The following is a 21,277-nucleotide window of genomic DNA, read 5'->3' as shown; positions in this document are numbered from 1 at the left end:
CTGGGGCCTTCGCTGTCCCGTTTCTGTATCTCCCGCATAGCAGCGTCACTCGCGTCTGTCTGTCTGTCTGTCTGTCTGTCTGTCTCCTTCTGGCCGCTTTACTCAGCCTGAGACTCTCCAGGCCCGGCCAGCAGGCAGCAGGCAGCCGGTTCTCTGCTCTCCCAGCCGAGCTGTGCTCCCAAGCACACCCGGCCCACCGTCCCTTTACCCCACGTCTTTTGTGAAGAGGGTTTGGGGCCTTGGGGCGGACGCCGGGGGACGGGATGGCTGGCGGAGGCTCAATTCCTGGACCTTTTTTTGAGACATGTCCATACTGTTTCCCAAGGCGCTGGAGGATGCGGGAGGGGGTGCGGGCGGGGGCAGGGCCCTTCGTCTGCTGGCGGGAATGTGACTCTGGCGGCTTTGGTCCTTGGGGGTGAGCCTCACGGAGTGAGGGGGTCTCACTGTCGCTATCGGTGTTCCCCGCAGGGTCCGATGCAGAGCACCCTTTCCTGTGCCTTTTGGCCATTTTTGTGCGCATGTCTTCTTCGGGGACGTTTCTGTTCATCTCCTCACCCCATTTCTTTTAAGTGGGGTTTGCTTACGTTTGCTTAAGTGGGTTTCTTCTCCTGGTGCAAGCATTTTAAACCTCCCCTGATGGCACGCTGCCTCTCGCCTCCAGGACTTGGAAGTTCTGATTCCTCGGATCCCGGGACGACATCTCCCGGGATGGGAGTACCTGCTTCTCCCGCCAGGCCCGGCGGGGGGCGGGGCAGCGGCGAGGGGCACGGGAGCGCAGAGCCCGTCCCGGGCAGCTCCCAGCCCTGCAGCTGGTGTCCTGCCCGTCTCCTGCTTCAGCGGGAGCGAGTTTCCAGCAGCTGGAGGGAGGCCGGGTGGGCCGGTGGGGGGGTCGCTGACGTGTCCGCTAGAGGGGCGGGAAGCCCGGGGTGCCCACACGGAGGCCTGGTCAGTCACACCCCTTGAAGGGAGGCAGGAAGGCCAGGGAGGAAGCAATTAAAGGCGTCCTTTAGGGAGGCGGCTGCCATCTGCTCGCGCATCTGCCGAGGCTACTCTGTCTCCCCATTGCAGGACGTGGGAGGCCCTGGGCCCGGACACCAGCGAGGCTGGAAGCCCCCCTGGCCCCACCGGGGAGAGTCGAGGACCCCCAGCACCCCCTGGCCTGCCGACCGCCTGGGAGCCAGGCCCCAGCACGGTGCCCGGGGAGAGGCCAGCGGATCCCACCCACACCCGCAGGGGCTTCAGTGTGATAATGTTGGTGGGCCAGGAGCTGAGGACAGTGCTCCAGGGAGCACAGCCTGTGGACAGGCCCCGGGCTCCCCCGAACAGCCGACACGGCAGACACAGCTCTGAGGGTCGTTCCTGCACGGACTCAGTTCGTGCAGAGGACACGGATGCGGGTGCCGCTAGTCTCGGGCCACCAAGGGAGACGGCAGGCCTCAGAGAGGGTAAGCAAGCAGGAGAAGGTCACACAGCTCCAAGTGGCTGTCACTGAACTGGGGCTCACGCTGCCTATCACTGGACCCCCCTGTCGCCGACGCCAGGCCGAGTCTGCGGTGCTGGAGGTGCCGTGGGCATTCCTGGGATTGGAGACACACGGGTTTTGTTTCTCGCCGTGCAGAGCCGTAAGGGATCGAGACCCGTTCAGGCGTCCCCGAGAGACAAGGGGGCCGAGAAAGCTCAGGGGTGCTGGCGGCAGAGAGACCTTGACAGGGGGAGACGGAAAGACGCGGAGACCAGGACGGACGGACAGAGCAGCTCCTGAGGACCGGAGCAGGGTGGGCGCTGCCTGGCACACGGCCAACCCAGGCCTGATTCCCGGCACCCCATATGCCACCCCCAAGTCCCTCCAAGAGTGAGCCCTGAGCACTGAGCCCGGAGTAAGCCCTGAGCACTGTCGAGTGAGCCCTAAGCAAACAACAATTTAAAACCGGGGCCTGAGAAATGGTTTGATCCCCGGCACCCCATAAGTTCCCCCCGAGCGCCACCAGGAGTGGTCCTGAGCACAGAGCCAGGAGTCAGCCCTGAGCACCACTGGGTGTGGTCCCCAAAGCAATAAGAAATAAGCAATATATATATGCATATATATATATATATATATATAAAAGAGGCATTGCTGGGGCTGGAGCAATAGCATAGCAGGGAGGGCGTTTGCCTTGCACACAGGACGACCGGGTTTGATTCCCAGCATCCCATAGGGTCCCCCGAGCACCACCAGGATAATTCCTGAGTGCAGAGCCAGGAGGAACCCCGGTGCATCGCCGGGTATGACCCCCTCCCCCAAAAAAGAGGCACTGGCTGTAGACCCCTGAGTGGAGGGATGCTCCCCTGCATTGCCCCGTCCCGCACCCCCGGGCAGCCACCCCACCTCCAGGCTCCAGTGGGGCCCAGAGAGCCTCTCCCCGTGGGCCCCTGCCCAGGGCACCTGTGATGGGGAGAGAAGGGCCCCCGGTGGCCCCGGCAGGTGTCTCAGCTGCTGCCTCCCTGCCCGCTAACAAACGACACCCAGCCTGAGGGGAAAGCGGCCCTGGCCCCGAGCAGGGCAGAAGGGGCAGCGAGGGCGTGGACACGGGCCGGGCAGGAGGTGACCAAGGGCCCCCGTCCTGGGGCCTCCACGGCCTCGGAGCGCTGGGGCTGCACCTCTGCTCCCCACGGGTGAGGCTGGGCCCATCAGGGGCCATCTGCTCCCCCTCCCGCTGGCTGGCCGAGGACGGTGCTGACCCCCTCAGCCTGCCACCCCTCACCCCGGGGTCCCTGCGCTTGGGGTCCTCCTGGCCCCGCCTTCTGGCAGACACCAGCCCCCGTCCACCAGGCCCGGGGCCCCCGAGACGGGTGAGGGCGGTTTGGGGGTGCTCTGCTCGGGGCCCCCTGGACTGAGTGGGCACGAGAACAGGGCGGGCGGAGTCCCGGCGTCGGGGTCGGGCTGGCAGGAGCCGCTGCTGGGTCTGGGGCGGCCCGTCCCCGTCTGAGCCCGGCTGCTGGGAGACGGGTACCCGGCGTTCATCTCTGCGCGGCACGCACAGGGGCCTGGGGCGGGCCCCCGGCACCCCTCGGTACGTTCTGCAGGCTTCAAGCGCCTCCAGGGGGTCCTGGTGGTCCCCAGCACATGATCTGAGCATGACCAGGGCCACATCGCTGGCCCTGAGCACTGACCTCCCCGGCCCAGCGGGCTGAGTCTCCCCGGGCGTGGGCCGGCTCCCCTGAGCCCTGCTGGGAGAAGGCATCAAAGGAAAAGTAATTCTGAAGTTGTGATGGATCTCACAGGCTGGCTGTGAGGGTTAGACGCGGAGCAGAGGGGCAGAGCCATAGTCCAGAGGGAGGGCGCTGGCCTTGCACACGGCTGACCTGGGTTCCCTCCCTGGCGCCCCACATGGTCCCCCAAACCCACCAGGAGTGAATCCTGAGCACAGAGCCATGAGCATCATCAGGAATGGCTCCCTCCCAAACAATCACTGTCACTGTCATCCCCTTGCTCATCGATTTGCTCGAGCGGGCACCAGTAACGTCTCCATTGTGAGACTTGTTGTGACTGTTTTGGCATATCGAACACGCCACGGGTACCTTGCCAGGCTCTGCTGTGCGGGCGGGAGACTCTCGGTAGCTTGGCAGGCTCTCTGAGAGGGGCAGAGGAATCGAACCCAGGTCAGCTGCGTGCAAGACAAACCCCTCCCTGCCGTGCTATCGCTCCAGCCCTCTGCCCTTCAGAACTCAGGACAGTCCACTAACTCGAACATCCTCTGCCCAGGACATGCCAGGCCTCTGCCCTTCAGAACGCTCGATCTTTCACCCCCGGGGGGGGGCAGGGGAGCCTGTGTTGAGGACAAAAGGGCTCGAACCACAGCACTTCACACAGGGTGATGCAGGTCAGTGCCTCTCTCCCTCCAGCCCTCAGTTTCCCCATCTGCACAATGGGCTGAATGGGGTCCTGGAAAAAGTTCCAGGAAAAAAAGAAAAAGAAAGAGTAGTGTGCAGGCAGCAGGCCGCCCAGGGGCCGTCAGACAGGCTGCCCTAGCTGAGGGCTATATTCAGCAGCCTTAGTCACCCGCGTCACACCGCCCAACGCCCACGGGCAGAAGGCGGGATCAAGACTGAGACAGAGCGAGGGCAAGAGAGGGAGCACTGACACCCCCAGCACATGGGACTCTTGATGCAGAACGTTCTGGAAGGTTCCGCACTGTGCTGTACGATGCTTATTTTATTTTATTTTAGTTTTTTGATTTTTGGGTCATATCCGGCGATGCTCAGGGATCACTCCTGCCTGGCTCTGCACTCAGGAATTGCCCCTGGCAGTGCTGTGGGGACCCTAGGGGATGCTGGGGATCGAATCCAGGTAAACTGTATGCAAGGCTGATGCCCTACCCACTGTACAATCACTTTGGCCCCCAGTGCTAATTTTATTTTATTTATTTTTAATTTTTTAAATTTTATTGAATCACCGTGAGATAAGTTACAAGCTTTCATGTTTGGGTTACAATCACACAATGATCAAACACCCATCCCTCCACCCGTGCACATTCCCCACCACCGATATCCCGGGTATATGCCCCCTTTCCCACCCTCCCCCTGCCTCTATGGCAGACAATATTCCCCATACTCTCTCTCTACTTTTGGGCATTATGGCTTGCAACACAGACACTGAGAGGTCATCACGCTTGGTATTTTTAAAGAAGTGTGTGTGTGTGTGTGTGTGTGTGTGTGTGTGTGTGTGTGTGTGTGTGTGTAAAAGAGAGAGAAAAAGGAGAGAAGAGAGAGAAGAGAAAGGAGAGAGAGAGGAGAAAGGAGAGAGAGAAAGAGAAAGAGAGAGGAGAGAGAGGAGAGAAAGAGAGAGGAGAGAGAGGAGAAAGGAGAGAGAGGGAGAGAGAGGAGAAAGAGAGAGAGAGGGAGAGAGAGGGAGAGAGACAGAGGGAGGGAGGGATGGGGGGAAAGAGAGAAAGAGAGAGAGAGGGAGAGAGAGACAGAGGGAGGGAGGGATGGGGGAGAGAGAGAGACAGAGGGAGAGAGAGAGGGAGAGAGACAGAGGGAGGGAGGGATGGGGGGAGAGAGAGAGAGCGCCCCTCAGGCCAGAGAGCTACAATGGGGTGAAGACGCTTGCCTTGTGTCAGGCCGGCCCCAGTTGGGTCCGGGACTGTATAGGGCTCCCTGAGCACCGCCGGGAGTGATCCCTGAGCACAGAGCCAGGAGTGACTCCTGAGCACCACCGGGTGTGCCCCCCCCCACAGAGTGGGGAAACCTCGCTGCTGAGCAGGAAGAAGTGGGGGACAGGCCTATGGGGGCAGGCACAGGAGGCCTGTGGGGTGACGGCTCAGTCTGTGCGGGTCAGAGAGGGGGACACTGGCGCACAGTCCCCGCTATGGACCGACCCCCAAAGGTGGGCACTTCCTGCAGGCGGACCCCGGGACCCCAAGGAGAGCCACACGCCTGCACCAGCTTCTCCCACCCCCAGGGCTGCCCCGGCCCGGGTGCAGCTGACCACGGGGAAACTGTCCGTGGGCGGAGCTTCCTGGGGAGAGGGTGGTGGTTCCCAGGGGAGGGCCACCTTGCTTCCTGCTGACCAGCCCTGCTTCCTGCTGACCATCCCTGCTTCCTGCTGACCACCCACTTCCTTCTGGCCACTCCTGCTTCCTGCTGACCACCTTGCTTCCTGCTGACCACCCTTTTTCCTGCTGACCACTCCCACTTCCTGCTGACCGCCCATACCTCCTGCTGACCACCCCTGCTTCCTGCTGATCATCTCCACTTTCTGCTGACCACCCCTGCTTCTTGCTGGCCACCCCTGCTTCCTGCTGCAGCCCCCTGAACTTGAGGAACTTTGCAAGGAGCACCATCTCCCTCCCAGCCTGGGGACTCCTCGGGGTCCGGCTTGGGTATGAGCAGCCAGAACAGAGGCCAATGCTGACTGGGTAGAAAAGGGCCCAGGTCGGGTGGCCCAGGGGACTCCTTGGTCCCTCCGTCCGACACGTTCCTGCCTTTCCCACAGCACACGCTGAATCACCCTGCGTCCTGCCCGTCTACCCTGCAGTTCCTCTCGGCCAGCCCCACACCGCGCGTGCCAGCGCCTTAAGAGAGATCTTTCTTGGGGCTGGAGCGATAGCACAGTGGGGAGGGCGTTTGCCTTGCACGCGGCCAACCCGGGTTCGATTCCCAGCATCCCATATGGTCCCCTGAGCATTGCCAGGAGTAATTCCTGAGTGCATGAGCCAGGAGTAACCCCTGTGCATCGCCAGATGTGACCCAAAAAGCAAAAAAAAAAAAAAAAAAAAAAGAGAGAGAGAAATCTTTCTTGGGGCTGGAGGCGGGAGGGCACTGGCCTTGCATGTGGCCAACCCAGGGTCAATCCCCAGCATCGCAGATAGTCCGCTGGGCAGCGCCAGGAGCAATTCCTGACACAGGGTCAGGAGTAGGGGTCAGGAGTAGGTACTGGACACGGCTGCCCCCGAAAAAACAAGAGACAAATCCTCCTCTCAGTAGGCAGACGGACAGACTGCCCGTGTCCTCCTGGCTCCGTCCCTCTGCAGACCCCGCAGCCTGACTCACCCTCTGAGCCCGCTCTCCTCAGGAAGGGCACCTTTGCCTCTGCAGGGCACAGCCCCTCCTTCTGCCCATTCAGTGTCCCCTCGGGTCAGCACCTCTGGCCTCCGCTGGCCTCGCTTCCAGAGCTGCCAGGGCGGGCCCATGAGAGCCGCCCAGGCCGTGACCCAGTGCTGCCTGGGGGGAGGTGGCCCCAGGGGCGTTCCCTGGGCACACGTGTGCGTCCTCTTCCCACCGGGGTACACAGTGCTCAGGCCCAGAGACATCGAGGCCCGAACGTCATCTGTGAGTCCCTGGACCCGGCCTTTCCTGAAGCTGACACGGGCACTGAGTCTTCTCCTGGCTGGGACCCAGTGGGGGGCTGGGTTACACCATGGTCCCCCCCCTAGGGGTTTCACTCCAGGCGGTGCTCAAGGTACATCCCTGGCACAGGGGACGAGGCGGGGCTCCGCACGCCAAGGGGCTACACACTCCAGCCCCCCCCATCTGGAACGGAAAGCTTCCCGCCTGGGGCCGCCTTCTGTCCTGGACGCTGGCACGTGGCTGCGGGGAAGCAGGGGTGCGGGGAGGAATCCGTTTGGGAGGCCCCCGGAATCCTGGAGAGCGGAGAGGGCGCCCTCAGGGTGTTGGTCTGTAAGCGGCTCCAGGCCCTGCCGGAACCTTGGGGCCACGTTTACCCTCTTCTGCTCCCCACGTGGACAGCCCAGCCCGCACTGGCGTGGCGGGTCTCTGGTGTCCCCCATCTGAGCTGGGCCCCCTGCGGTTGTGCCTCCCTCCTCCCTCTGGGAGCCGCCCTGAGCCTTTCCCGGGATTTGCCCTGCTCTACGCCGGTTCCTTGCTGATGGACCAAAGTTCTTTCCGTGTTGGCTGGACACGGATGCGAACTAGAACTGCCAGGTGGGCAGTGAGCCAGGCCCGGGGCCACTCTGGGCACTTGAGACGGACCCCCGAAGCCTTCCCAGCCTGGATGGGACCTGAGCCCCAACAATGCGGGGGTCTCAGGCTGGAGATGGGGGCGTGAGGCAGAGGAAGGAGGAAAGGACGGTGGACCAGCCTCCGTGTGGCTGGGGAGGGGGCCGGGATGGAGCGTCCTGCCTTGCCTCACCGGCTCCTGCTGCCCTGACCGGCACTGACCACTGGGCTGGCCTGTACCTTGGGGTTCTCGCCAGGGCTGGCCCCAGGGCCCTTGAAGCTGCTCAACAGGAAACTCTGGCATCCCCCTCTTCAGAGAAACCGCCCCAGGCTCCCAGCCCCACAGCCGCGAGGGGGTCCCCAGCCCTGCCGCCCTCCCTGTTAGACGCAGAGTGGTGGGCAGCGCCCGTGCCCTGGGCTCTCAGACCAGCCATCAGCCCAGCCCCCGCGGGCACTCAGCTGCCCTACCACAGACTGCGCCAGGCAGGCTGGGCACAGGACAGCCGTGGCATGAGCTGTGGGGTGTGGACAAAGGAGCAAGCCTGTCCGGGACCCCACGAGCCAGACCCCGCCCTGTGCCCATTTCACAGGTGAGCACCCCGAGACTCGGGCTCCAGAGAAGGTGGCAGAGCAGGCGTGGAAGCCTGGTGCTACTCCCTGGGCCCCAAACCCAGTGCCTCTAAGCTGCCCCCAGGACGTGCCACCCTGGTCACAGCTGAGGGAGAAGCCGCGTGCCGCCTGCGGTGGGGAGAGAGGGGACACAGGGGCCCCCGCCTGGGCCAGAGGCTGCTCCTACTGGGAGCTGAGGCTTCCCCAAGGCCGACCCATGTGAGGAGATGACCCAGGGCCCCCCAGGGCAACCCCCCTAAGAACAGGAACCCGTTGCTTCCCAGTCCGTGTGGGTGACCCCAGCTGGGCAAACGGGGAGCGGGAACCTGTTAGCTGGACTCGCTCAGGGGCTCCAGGACCTCCTCACCTGGAAATCCTGAGCCACTAAATGTGGCAAGAAATCTGGTTAGAGCAGGAACAAGCAGCTCGTGATCCCCGTCTCCAGACTACACACACACACACACACACACACACACACACACACACACACGTGTGCACATGCACACACACAGATGCATGCACATGTACATACACAGACACACACACATGCACACACGTGCACATATACACATGTGCATACACACATGTACTCACATGCACACACATGCACATGCACACAAGCACACATATGCACACACATACACATGTGCACACACAGAGAATTGCACACACAGATGCATGCACATGTACACACACCGACACATGAACACACGTTCACACACTCATGCACATACACACACATGCACACACATATACATACATGCACGCATGCACTCACACGCACACACACAGAGCCAGCTGCAGGCCGTCGCTGCTGGCCCCCAGCCCACTGGTGCCTCCTCCAAGCAGGATCTTTTATCTTTGCCGTGCATATTTATCAGGAAGATAAAGAAATTAGCTGCCAGCTGTGAGCGCCTGCCTGTGAGCTTCCTCCTCCCTGCCAGGAAAACCGGGTCCGAGAAAGCAGGGGCTTGGCTGTCCGGGGCCCTGGCGGGGCTGACCCCTGAGCCCCCGGAGGCTGCTCCACGGGAAGCTCCAGCACCTGCTCCTCAGGACACAGGCAGGAGGGGGCAGCAGAGCCGGGGGTCCGGCAGGGGCCACGCCAGCCGCTCCCCCCACCACACACACACACTGCCCAGCCCCGTTTCCTGGATCAAGGTGCTGGCCTCGTCCGGGAGGAGAAGGGCCACGGGGCCCCTGTGGGCCACCCACGGTATCCCGGGCACCAAAGGTGAAAATCCTGTCAACGGGGGCCATGGCCTGAGGTTCTGGGGTCGGCAGCGGGATGGGGGCACGGAAGGGGGAGGGCGGGAAGGGAGCCAAGCCACGCTGGCCCGGAGCGTGGGGAGGCAGCACCCGGGGCTCTGTGTGGCCTTTAAGAACACACGTGCAGGAGTCACGCCTGCAGGGAAAGCACGCAGAGCGGCGGGGCGGGTGGCGGGCCTGAGGGGGCGGCAGAGACCCGCCGGGGTCCCGCTGGTCGTGCTGGGAGCCAGCCCTCACGTGCGGCCCTCGAGGTGGCAGGGAGAAGTGGGGGGCACGCGGGCAGTGCCCTGGCGGCGGGCACGCGCTGACGCGGAGGAAGAGGAGATGGAGCCGGGAGAGGCGGCGTGACCGGAAGGAAGCAAATGCGGGGCCCTGGCAGGGCGTGCGGGGAACCGCGTCTGTCTGGTCCTGTCGTGCTTTTCCAAATGGTCTGTGTTTAGCAGCAATTACAGGCTTAATGAGCAGATAACTTCCCTGCCAAGGCCTCATTCCAAGGCCTCCCCCAGCTCACGCCTGGAACTGCTGATGGGCCCAGAACACGGGCGAACTCTGCTTTTTCCTCGCGACACCCCTCGATGACGACCAACGATCACTTCAAGGATACCGTCTGGTGATGAATTCACGCAAGAAATGAACAAAAACAATGACACGTACACAACTGTGGCGACCGGCGGTGACAGAAGCCGGGCGAGTGGGGCCTCTCTCCAAAGACTGCACGGGCCGGAGGAGACCTCAGCCAGCTGGAGCACGTGCTGTGCACGCCGGAGGCCTGGTTTGGGCCCTGGCACGGCACGGGCCCCAGGCACCGCCGGCAGAGAAGCTCCCGCCAAGCAGGAACGGATCCCTCAGCACCACCAGCTCTGGTCCAAACAGATATGCCCGTATACCTCATTGTACTTAACGTTTTCTGAACCCAGGGAGCTGAAGACGTGGAAAAGGATCCACCAGCAGGGCGGGGAGGCGAGTTCCAAACCCGTTAGACTCGCACTCCCCGCTAAGGAAACTCACGGGTGTGTGCATGTCTGTGCATGTGTGCATGCATGTCTGTGTGCATGCATGCATGTGTATGCGCATGTGTGTATTTGTGTGTGCATGTATGCGTGTATGTCTGTGTGCGTGTGTGTCTGTGTGTACATGTGTGCATGCGTGTGCGTGCGTGTATATATGCATGAGTGTGCATGTCTGCGTGCATGCAAGCATGGGTGTACATGTGCGCATGTGTGCACGTGTGTGCATGTGTGTATATGTATACGAGTGTGCATGTTCTTGCGTACATGCAAGCATAGGTGTACATGTGTGCATGTACATGTGTCCGTGCATGAGTTGTGTGCATGCATGTGTGTATGCATTCATGTGTGTCTGTGGCATGCATGTGTGTGTACGCATGTGTATGCATGCATCTGTTTGTGTGTGTGCATGCATGTGTGAGCTTCTCGGTGCATGTGTGTGTGTTTCTTCACAGTCATAGGCATGTTATTTATGAATTACCCACCTATGATGTTATTTATCCCTTACTATCAGCCACAGCAGAAAAAAGAAAACAGAAATACTCAGGTGGTCCAGTGTCCAAGAGACTCTTACTCATTTTTCCCTCTTCGTCCTCGGGAACCATCCTGAGGGGGCATGCACACCCTCGGGGACACCCTGGCTGCATCGCGGGGCTCCTGAGGGAGGAAGGGCCTGGGTCTCCTCAGCCCCCCAGGCCACAGTGCTCAGCCCAGGGAGGCTGGCAGGGAGTGTGCGCCCAGGGCTGCGTCTTATTGCAAAGAGAGAAACAAAGAATTGTACAAAATAAATCACTCCGGCCAAAACCCAGCCCCGTGGTCTGGGAGCCCCTGCCACAGGGGAGGCGCCTGCGTGGGGAGGCAGCCCCCGAGTGACGCGTCTCCGGCACCCCACCCCAGAAAGCCCACTGTGAACCCCGCCCGCCCAGCGGCAGCTGCGTGCAACCCCAGGCCTCAGCCTCGAGGGCCCCCACAGCGCTGCTGGCAGCGGTAAATCGGGCTCGGGCCCCAGCAGCCACTTCCCAAGGGTAAATCACTCCCACGGAGGCGCGAGGAGCGTTTGCTCACCTCAGGAAGGGCTGTGGGAAGGCCCCGGGCCCCAAGCTCCCCCGGGGGGCCGCCAGCTCCCAGACCAGCTCTTGGGGTCTACCGCACACGGGCCCCTCCCGGAACCCTCAGCAGCACCTACAGGGCCTGGCACCCCGTCACCACGGCCAGGAAGCCCGCCCGTCCAGGCCGCCTGTCCTGCATCCGTGCCCTCACGGGTCTGGTGTGTATCTGCCCACCGCTGTGTCCCTGCACCAGACGCACAGGTCACTCTGCCCGCGGCTGTGTCCCCATCACTGTCCAGCCCAGGCCCAGCCTGAATCCTCAGGCTGCTGCTGCTCCTACCCCAAGGGGCGTGGGGACCACCAGCACTGCCCTTTGGAGAGGGGCAAGAGCTAGTATGGGGGCCCAGGGGACCGCCTTGCATTCCCTTCCTTCCTTCCTTCCTTCCTTCCTTCCTTCCTTCCTTCCTTCCTTCCTTCCTTCCTTCCTTCCTTCCTTCCTTCCTTCCCCTTTTCCTCCCTTCTCTTTATTCTTTCTTTATTCCTACCCCTCCATCCTTTCTCTTTTTCTTCTCTCTACTTTCCCTCTTCCTTCATTCCTTCCTTTCCTTCTTTCTCTCACCATCTTTCCTTTTCTTTCCCTCCCTTTTTCCATCTTCCTTCTTTCTTTCTTTCTTTCTTTCGTCACACCCGGCGATGCACAGGGGTCATTCCTGGCTCTGCACTCAGGAATTGCCTCTGGCGGTGCTCAGGGGACCATATGGGACGCTGGGAATCGAACCCGGGTTGGCTGCATGCAAGGCAAACACCCTACCTGCTATGCTATCGCTCCAGCCCCTTTCCGTCCTCTTTCTCACCCAGCAGTGTCCAGGGTCTACTCCCCGCTCAGTAATGGGGGTTCCTTCCCGGCGGGGCTGGGGAGACCATACATGAATCCAGGCCTTCCGCATGCAAAGCCCACGCTCCAGCCCACGAGCTGCCTTGAGCTCTACATTTCTCTCCAAGAGTTCAAAGGCCGCTTGGGGCCAGAGTGATAGCACAGCGGGTAGGGCGTTTGCCTTGCACACGGCTGACCCGGGTTCGATTCCCAGCATCCCATATGGTCCCCTGAGCACCGCCAGGAGTGATTCCTGAGTGCAGAGCCAGGAGGAACCCCTGTGCATTGCCGGGTGTGACCCAAAAAGCAAAAAAAATAGAGTTCAAAGGCCGCCTCTCTTCTTCATGTATGTGCGTCACATACCACTGCCACACATGTTCCCACCAGCATAGACAGAGGGAAGGAGTGTGCATGTAACTGTAATGTGCGATTCCTGCACAGCACCAGGAATTAAGCTCAGCACTGGGCCAGAGAGACAGTGCAGCGGGCAGGGCACGTGTCTTTCATGCAGCTGACCTGGGCCAGGGTCTCCCACACCCCATAGGGTCCCCTCAGCCTTGCCAGGAGCCACCCCTGAGCACAGAGTCCTGAGCACTGCTGGGTGTGGCCCCACAAAACAAAGCAAACAAGCAGAACAACAAGCTCAGAGACTCAGACCACTAGGCCACCTTCCCGGCCCTCTGTCGCGAGATGGCGAGCCACCGTCAGGATGGCCTTAGCACCCGCAGGCAGCGCCAGGGTCTGAAGTCTCAGCCTTGTGCTTGCTGGGCAAGTGCTCTTAGCCATGGAGCCATCTCCCAGGGGCCCCAGGTAACCGTTCCTGTAGGCGCCAGGCCCCAGGGAGAGAGGTGAGGGCCCATGGGCTACTCCCTGGATCCCCATCCCCATGCTCAAGCCCGGGGTTCAGTGCTCCCCAGCCCAGCAGGGTGTGGGGACTATCAGGGCCATCCCTACGGTGCCGGGGGGCTGTGTGGTGTTGGAGATCAATCTTAGGGTCTCACACATGCAAGACACGTGACTTACCACTGAAATCCCCACCCCACCCCACCCCCAGGCCCTGCTGAACGTTGCAAAGTTGGGAGGCTGACGAGAAAGCTGGATTTTCCACCTATCCAGAGAGACAGATCTAGCCGCTGACAGGGCGCCCGGCGGGATAGCGCAGCAGGTGGGATCCCCGGGACCCCGTGGGGTCCCCTGAGACATGGGAACAAAGTGCTAATGGCTGGACTAAAACACAGCGCGGACCAGCCTAGCAGGTGAGGGCAGGGAGGTCACTAGTAACAAGGATATCACAGGCAGGCGGTGAAAGTGCTGGAAAGGAACAGAAAGAGAAGGCGCTAAGGGGCTGTGGCTTTCCACAGCATTGCCAGGGAAGGGCTCACCGAGGAGCCAGCTGGGCAGATCTAAATAAAGCGCATGAGTGGGGCACCTGGCCACAAGCAATCAGAGGCAGCAGCAAGTGCAAAGGCCCTGGGGTCTCCTTCAGTCATCAGCATTCAGTATCAGACCCCCCAACGGTAAGTACAGTGGGGCTCCTGGAGACGGATGGTGTGCACTTCTGGGTGCATAGTTCAGATAGAACCCCCAACAGCCAGGGGTGCCAGGGACAGGAGAAGTGGAAGGAAAATATATCAGAATGACAGGGAAGAGGCAGAGGAGCTCGTGGTGCTTTAAAACCCGAGCCAAGAGCAGGAGCAGGAAATCCCCGTTTCTTTCTTTCCTCCCCAGCTGTGTCATCCTTCGAGCCCTGCAGAGTGGGCGGCGGGCAGGGCTGGGGAGAGAGGTGCGGGGGCCTAGTCCTCCACAGCCCTGGAGCCGGCTGTGGGGCGCTGGTTTGCCCCCGAGCCTACCTGGGCGGTCGCCTTAGAAGGTCAACTGCAGGGAAACCTGTCGAGGGGTGTCGCTCTCCCCTGCCCCCTGAATAGCAAGAAGGAGCACAACGTCCTGTCGCCTCACCCAAGGCATAGAACAAAGGGCGGTTATTGTTTCTAGTTGGAGGGGGAGAGCCAAGCGGGGCGACGACTCTCCCCCGTCCCGCCCGCATCCCGCATGCGGGGCACCGCCGGCTGCAGGCTGGTGTCACGGGCCACGCCACGCGACAGAACTTCTGCCACTCTGAGCTGTGTCTGCATTTGGGGAAGTACGGGGAGGCGTTTAAAATCAACTCCGGTGTTGACATTACAGTTATTAAAATCAAACAAAAGCTCTTCCCCAGTCTGGCTCTGCTTCCTGACGGGGCCGGGCCCGCGCCACCTGACGCACGGCAGCAGACAGATGTTCCCGGCAGGAAGCACATCAGCCCCAGATGCCACCGCTCCGCTCCAGACGGGCACACGCACACACAGGCACAGGACACAGGCACGTACACACAGACACACGACGAGGGCACACACACAGAGACACGGGCACACACACACACACAGGCACACACACAGGCACACACACAGGCACACACACAGGCACAGGACACAGGCACGTACGCACAGACACACGACGAGGGCACACACAGAGAGACACGGGCACACACACACACACAGGCACAGACACAGGCACGTACACACAGACACACGACGAGGGCACACACACAGAGACACGGGCACACGCACCCACACAGGCACAGACACAGGCACGTACACACAGACACACGACGAGGGCACACACACAGAGACACGGGCACACACACACACACAGGCACAGACACAGGCACGTACACACAGACACAGGACGAGGGCACACACACAGAGACACGGGCACACGCACCCACACAGGCACAGACACAGGCACGTACACACAGACACACGACGAGGGCACACACACAGAGACACAGGCACACGCACCCACACAGGACGTGGGCACATACACACACAGGCACAGGACGTGGGCACACACACAGACACACCGACACAGGACACAGGGATGTGCACACATACACACAGACACAGGACAAGGGCACATAAACATATACATGCAAATAGGATGTGGGCACACACAGACACAGGACACAGGACACGGGGATATACACACATACACACAGACACACAGACACACAGACACAGGACACAGGGGACATGCAGACACACAGATACAGGCACACACACAGACACAGGACACAGGGGACATGCACACACATACACACAGACACAGGCACACACAGACACACAGACACAGGACACAGGGGACACGCACACACATACACAAAGACACAGGACACAGGGGACATGCACACACACAGATACAGGCACACACAGACACAGGACACAGGGGACAGGCACACACATACACAAAGACACAGGCACACATAGACACACAGACACACAGGACACAGGGGACATGCACACATATACACAGACACAGGCACACACATACACACAGACACAAGCACACACACAGATACACAGACACAGGACACAGGGGACATGCACACACAGACACACACAGGACACAGGGGACATGCACACACATACACACAGACACAGGACACAGGGGACATGCATACAGACACAGACCCAGGACACAGGGGACATGCACACACAGACACACACAGGACACAGGGGACATGCACACAGACACAGACCCAGGACACAGGGGACATGCACACACAGACACAGACACGGGCACACACACAGACACACAGATACACGCACACACAAACACGCAGGCACAGAGACACACAAGCACAGGACGTGGGGCAGGGCACCCCCATCGCTCCCCCCAGCACTTGGCGGTGCCCGCACAGATCATCTGTAACCTCTGCCTGCAGTTTGACAGAGAGATGAGCAGCGGGAATGAGTAGCCAATCAGTTCCCACCCTCCAGTCTTCCCCCTGTCGCCTAGGTAACTGGCACAGGGACACATCAGCGAGCTGGGTACCACGGACACACACACACACACACACACACACACACACACACACACACACACACACACACACACACACACACACCCCTCTTTGCTCCGCTAACGTCCAGAGCGGCAGAGACGCTGCGTGAATCTGTCAGGACCCGGGACAGCTCCGGCGGTTCCTGTTTCCGCGACTGCGGCTCCTCCGGGATTCTTACACCTCCGGCACTTCCCACCTTTTTGTTCCTCCGCTCCTGCCATTCCTCTGCCGACTGTGCCCTCCCCGCTGCCACCTCCAGTGCCCCGAACCCCGCTGCTCCTGGAAGCCAGCTCCGTGCTTTGGTCAAGACCTCTAAGGGCCCCCGTCGAGGCATGAAATCCACACAGCCTCCAGCCACAGCCTCCCCTTCCCTTCCTCCCCCTCTGCCTCCAGCAAGTCGGACCCGTGACACATCACACACATTCCGGAGACCAGGACCCAGGGCCCGTCCCTCCTGGCGCCTGACGTTCCCTTCTGCCCACCCAGCAGTTCCTCCTGCTCTTGGCACAGCTCAGCCTCCTTGCACTTTAGCCTCCGCCCGGAAGCCAGCTCCCAGGAGGCTGCGTGAGCCCTGCAGACACCGTCTCTGTGAAAAGTGCCCTCCGAGGTCTTGCTCTGCTTTCTAGTTTCCAAGAAACGCATCCCCGCCCCGCCAGTGCGTGGGCTCGGTCTCTGCCTGCCCCTCTGGAACCTAAATGGCTGCGGTGGAGGGGGGGGAGGCTTTGTCTTGTTCCCGGCCGATCAGGGATCAATGGGAGAAGTCGAGTGGACGCCAAGTCCTTCCCTCCTCACCGCCTCCCCACCGCCCCTCTCTCGAGTGAGAGCCGCAGGCCAGGCCTTCCACGGACCCTCCCGGCTAACGTTCTCAAAGCCCATTAGGCAGGGATGAGGTCTCGCAGAAGGAGGGGAATTAATCAGGCCACTCCGCGGGAAGACGCTGTAGGGGGACCTGGCCTCCCCCCGCCCGTCCTCTGTGCAGCATCCAGGGAGGACTTTGCTGCTGCTCTCAACTCGTCGCCCTCAAGCCCCTGAACTTTGGTTTCCGGAAGGACTCACTGGGGCCGGCTCGAAGCAGAGAATCTGCTTTTATTCCTCAGCTCCTGTACAGGCCGGCAAGAGTGTAGGGGTAGGGGTGGGGTCCGGACAGGATGAGCCCGCTCTGAGACCACCCTGGGCCATGCGCCTTTAGCGGCGTGGCGAGAGGAAACTCTTATGTGGGTGGCAGAATCACACACGTCAGGGTTCGTTAGGACACAGGTCACACAGACATCTCCAACCCCCGAGGGGTCCTGGAGCTGGAGTCCCGGCAGCCCCCAGTCTCTCCCCCGGAGCTGTGCCTCTGAGTCCCGGTCCTGGGAGGCACCGAGAGGCCAGCCCACCCACCGGTGCTGCGTGCAGGGCCGGCCACCAGGGCCTCAGGGAGCAAGGCCAGGGTGCAGGGTCAAGCAGCCACGGCCCAGACAACGTGACTGGAGGTTCCGAACTCAAGAGCGAGGACAGTCCTTTGGCTTATCCTCTAACCCCCCCCCCCCCCAGCACAGATCAGTTCCCCACGCCTGAAGGTGAAGTGGGTGCAGAGACCACCAGGCTGTGGGGAGCAGGATTTGGTTTTGCAATTTTGTGCTTTAGATTTTGTTTTGTTTCTGGGCCACACCTGGCTCTGCACTCAGGAGTTATTCCTGCCGGTGCTGGGGGCACCGTATGGGATGCTGGGGATTGAACCTGGGGCAGTCTCGTGCAAGGCGAACGCCCTACCCGCTGTACTATTACTCTGCCCCCTTTAAGTTATTATTATTATTATTATTATTATTATTATTATTATTATTGGGCTGGAGCAATAGCACAGCGGTAGGGCATTCACCTTTCACGCCACCGACCCGTGTTCGATTCCTCCGCCCCTCTCGGAGAGCCCGGCAAGCTACCGAGAGTATCCCGCCTGCATGGCAGAGCCTGGCAAGCTACCCGTGGCGTATTGGATATGCCAAAAACAGTAACAGTAAGTCTCACATTGAGAGATATTACTGGTGCCCGCTTGAACAAATCGATGAACAATAGGATGACAGTGACAGTGATTATTATTATTATTATTATTATTATTATTATTATTATTTTGCAGTGCCAGGGATGGAACCCAGGGCCCCCGACATACACGGCACGTGCTCTGCCACCGAGCCCCATTCCTGGCCCAGGGTTAGCACCTCCTGAACGCCTACGATGCACCAGGCTGACACGGATTCTCAGAGGCCACCCACACCTCTTCCTTTCCCACACTTTATTTTTCCCTTTTGGGCTAACACCAGGTGATGCTCAGGGTTACTCCCAGCCTTGTACTCAGGAATTACTCTTGGCAGCGCACAGGGGGACCCTATGGGGTGTCAGGGACCAAGCCTGGGTCAGCCACAGGGAAGGCAAGCATCCTCCCTGCTATGCCTGGGCCCCAGTCCCGCTCTGCTCCCCCTTTACGGAGGAGGAACCCTGAAACTCAGAGAGTGACATGCCTGCCAGGGGCCCCCTGACCAGTGGAGGGGCCCGAGGCAGGACAGGAGACTGGTGTCCCAGCACACCCTCGCTCCCTGGGGCCGGAAGTGACGTCATGCAGGGGGCCAGGGAGCTGGCTTGTTCGCGCCCCTCTCTCTAGCCCCGTCCCTCTCATCACGCCCTGTGGCTGACCTCCTGCCACCAGCGTCTCACCCAACCGACCCCATGGTCAGAGCCGCTCCTCTGGGGCCCGGCCCACAGGAACCAATCTTCCTGCCGCCCAGAGAAAGCCGGGGATTGTGTCTTTTTAAAATGGCAATTTCCGGCACGGGTGGCTGAACAGCCGCCCTCTGATTTAGCGCCGAGCTCGAGGGTCAGCCTCCAGGAAGGTTTCCAAGGCACACTCAGAGGCTGGGGCGCTCCTGCCACCAGGGACAGAGAAGGGGCCAGTGCTCCTCCTGCACCCCTGGGGACCCTCCACACACCACACGCACGCACCCCCCCCCACACACGCACACACACACACACACACACACACACCTCACCAGCACACACGTGTGCGGGCATGCACAGAGAGCAGCCCCCTGCCCGCTGGACACGGCAGTCCCGCTCCTGAGCCGGGCCCGGCTGTGAGGTCTTCGGGCCCAACCCCGCTCCCCATCCTGGGAATCTGCAGCACAGGGCAGAGACCCTCCCTGTACAGGGACAGGAAGTGGGCCTGGGGGACTGCAGTGGGGGGTGTCCAAGGTCACAGAGCAAACCTGTGTTTCTGAATTGGGGGGCGGGGCACGGAACCTCCCTTTGCATGTCACCTTCACTGACTCTGGTCTCGGGGGTCAGTGTGATGGACCCCCCAAGGAGGTCTGGGCCCTCTGCAGCCCCAAGTTGAGTGGGGGAGGGGGGTCACTCTCCCCACGGCAGCCTGCGGGGGTCTGGGGGCCCATGTAAGGCCTGATCTGCTTCTCAGCGAGACCCTCACTCACCTTTCCAGCTCGCGGAGCCTGGGGACGCCAAGGGGTGGACAGGGGTCCCCTGAACCCTCACATGCACACACACACACAGAGAGGTGTGTTCTGACCTGCCCTGGGAATGGAGCCTTGAGACAGGCCCTGAGAGGAGGGAGGTGCCCCCTACCCCCACATACACCATGGAAACCTTGCGGGCCACCCCAGTTCTGCCTCCTCCGTCTGTGCTGTGTGACCTTGGCCAGAGGATCCCCGTCTCTGAGGCTGTGTCCTCACCTGTAACGCGGGAGGACAGGAGCGGCCCCCCGGGGACGGTCAGCGGTGCAGGGGAGCCCCCCCGAGGCAGCCGGGACGGCGGGGTGCAGTTTCATGGGGCCCCCCAACTCAGCAGACCCCCCGATGGCCCGCTTCCCCCCCCCGCCGCACACACAACACGCCCACCCCGCTCCCCAGCCTCACGGCGCGACCCATCCCGATCAGCAGTGAACCCGAACTTCGCCGGGCCGGGGGCGCGGGTCCCTCGCCCTCCCGCCGCGCCCCCCGCGGGGCGCCCAACAGGTCCCCCAGGAGAGGCCGGGGCGGGGGCCGCGCCGCAGCGCTGCGGCAGGACCGCGCGGGCCTGGGACGCGGGGACCCCGCGGCGCGCCCCCCGCCCCGCCCGGCCCGGGCCCCGCCGCAACTTCGGGGAAACTGAAGAGTCTGGGGGAGACGGGGGCGGCGTCGGGGGGCGCGGGAAAGTTGGGCCCCCGGCGCCCCGCGCGCTCGCGCCCCGCCGGCTCCCCCCCCCCCCGCGCGCAGGGCCCCGCCGCGCCCCGCGCCGCGTGTCCCGCGGCGACCCCCGGCCCCCGGGCCCCGCCGCGCCCGCCGCGTCCTACCTTCGTCCGGCAGGCGCTGCAGGCAGATGGCCAGGTTCCTCCGCCAGCCCCGCATCCCCGCGGCCGCCCTGCGGCCCGGCCCGGCCTGGCCAGCGCGGCCCGGCCCGCCCCCGCCCGCGCGGCGCAGCGCTGGGCTCGGCCGCGGGCCCCGGGCGCGGCGGGCAGGGGCGGCCCCGAGGGTCGCGGTGCTCGGGCGGCCGCCGGGCGCTCCCTGCGCTCCCCGCCCGCCCGCCCGCGGCCGAGCTCCCGGGCGCGCGCGCTTTCCGGGGCGCGGGGGCGGGGCGCCGGCGCGGGCAGCGCGGAGGGGCGGGCTGCGGGGGGGACCCCCGGGCCCCCCGCGGCCCCCCGCGCGCCCCGCGTCCGGCCCCCCACACCACCCCCACCCCCGGGGCCGCGCCACTGCTCGTCCCGAAATGCCGGTCCCCGCGGATGAATGAAGGCGTGGATGAATCAGGGACTCCGGGGAGAGATGAATGAATGAACGAGAGAAGGAGGGAATGAATGAACGAATGAGTCCATGAATTGATGGAGTACATGTGTGCATGAACGGATGAAGGGAGAGGTGAACATCTCCGTGCCCTCCGAGAAGGAAGGAGTGGGTGGGTGTCTCCTGGCACCAGGCCGGGGAAGGTCAAGGAACAACCCCCCTCCCACCACTTAGTGGGGGCGTTAGTGGGGACCCTCCACTTGCACTGTGCAGGGGAGCCAAACCCATCTCTGAGAAGGCAGAGCCTGCAAATGCGCACTGGCAAAGGCTGGAGGCAGGTGGGGGAGGGGGTCTGTCTGTCTGTCTGTCTGTAGCCCCCACAGCTCTCAGGCTCTGAGGGACCCACAGGC

General features: G+C 62.1%; 1 protein-coding gene across 2 annotated transcripts in view; it reads right to left on the bottom strand.

Moving 5' to 3' along the window:
- GRIP2 (glutamate receptor interacting protein 2) overlaps positions 1-20,576 on the bottom strand; it is a 66,685-nt gene extending 46,109 nt beyond the window's left edge. For both annotated transcript variants that reach the window (XM_055134352.1, XM_055134355.1), the window contains exon 1: positions 20,441-20,576. In XM_055134352.1, coding sequence (XP_054990327.1) covers positions 20,441-20,495 — 55 coding nt within the window. In that variant the 5' untranslated portion in view covers positions 20,496-20,576. The remainder of the gene's footprint in view (positions 1-20,440) is intronic.
- Between the last annotated feature and the right edge of the window lie 701 nt (positions 20,577-21,277).

Source organism: Sorex araneus, chromosome 4 (assembly GCF_027595985.1).
Source record: "Sorex araneus isolate mSorAra2 chromosome 4, mSorAra2.pri, whole genome shotgun sequence".
NCBI lineage: Eukaryota > Metazoa > Chordata > Mammalia > Eulipotyphla > Soricidae > Sorex > Sorex araneus.
Note: the sequence above shows the minus strand (reverse complement) of the source record. Positions and strands in the feature narration are given on the sequence as shown.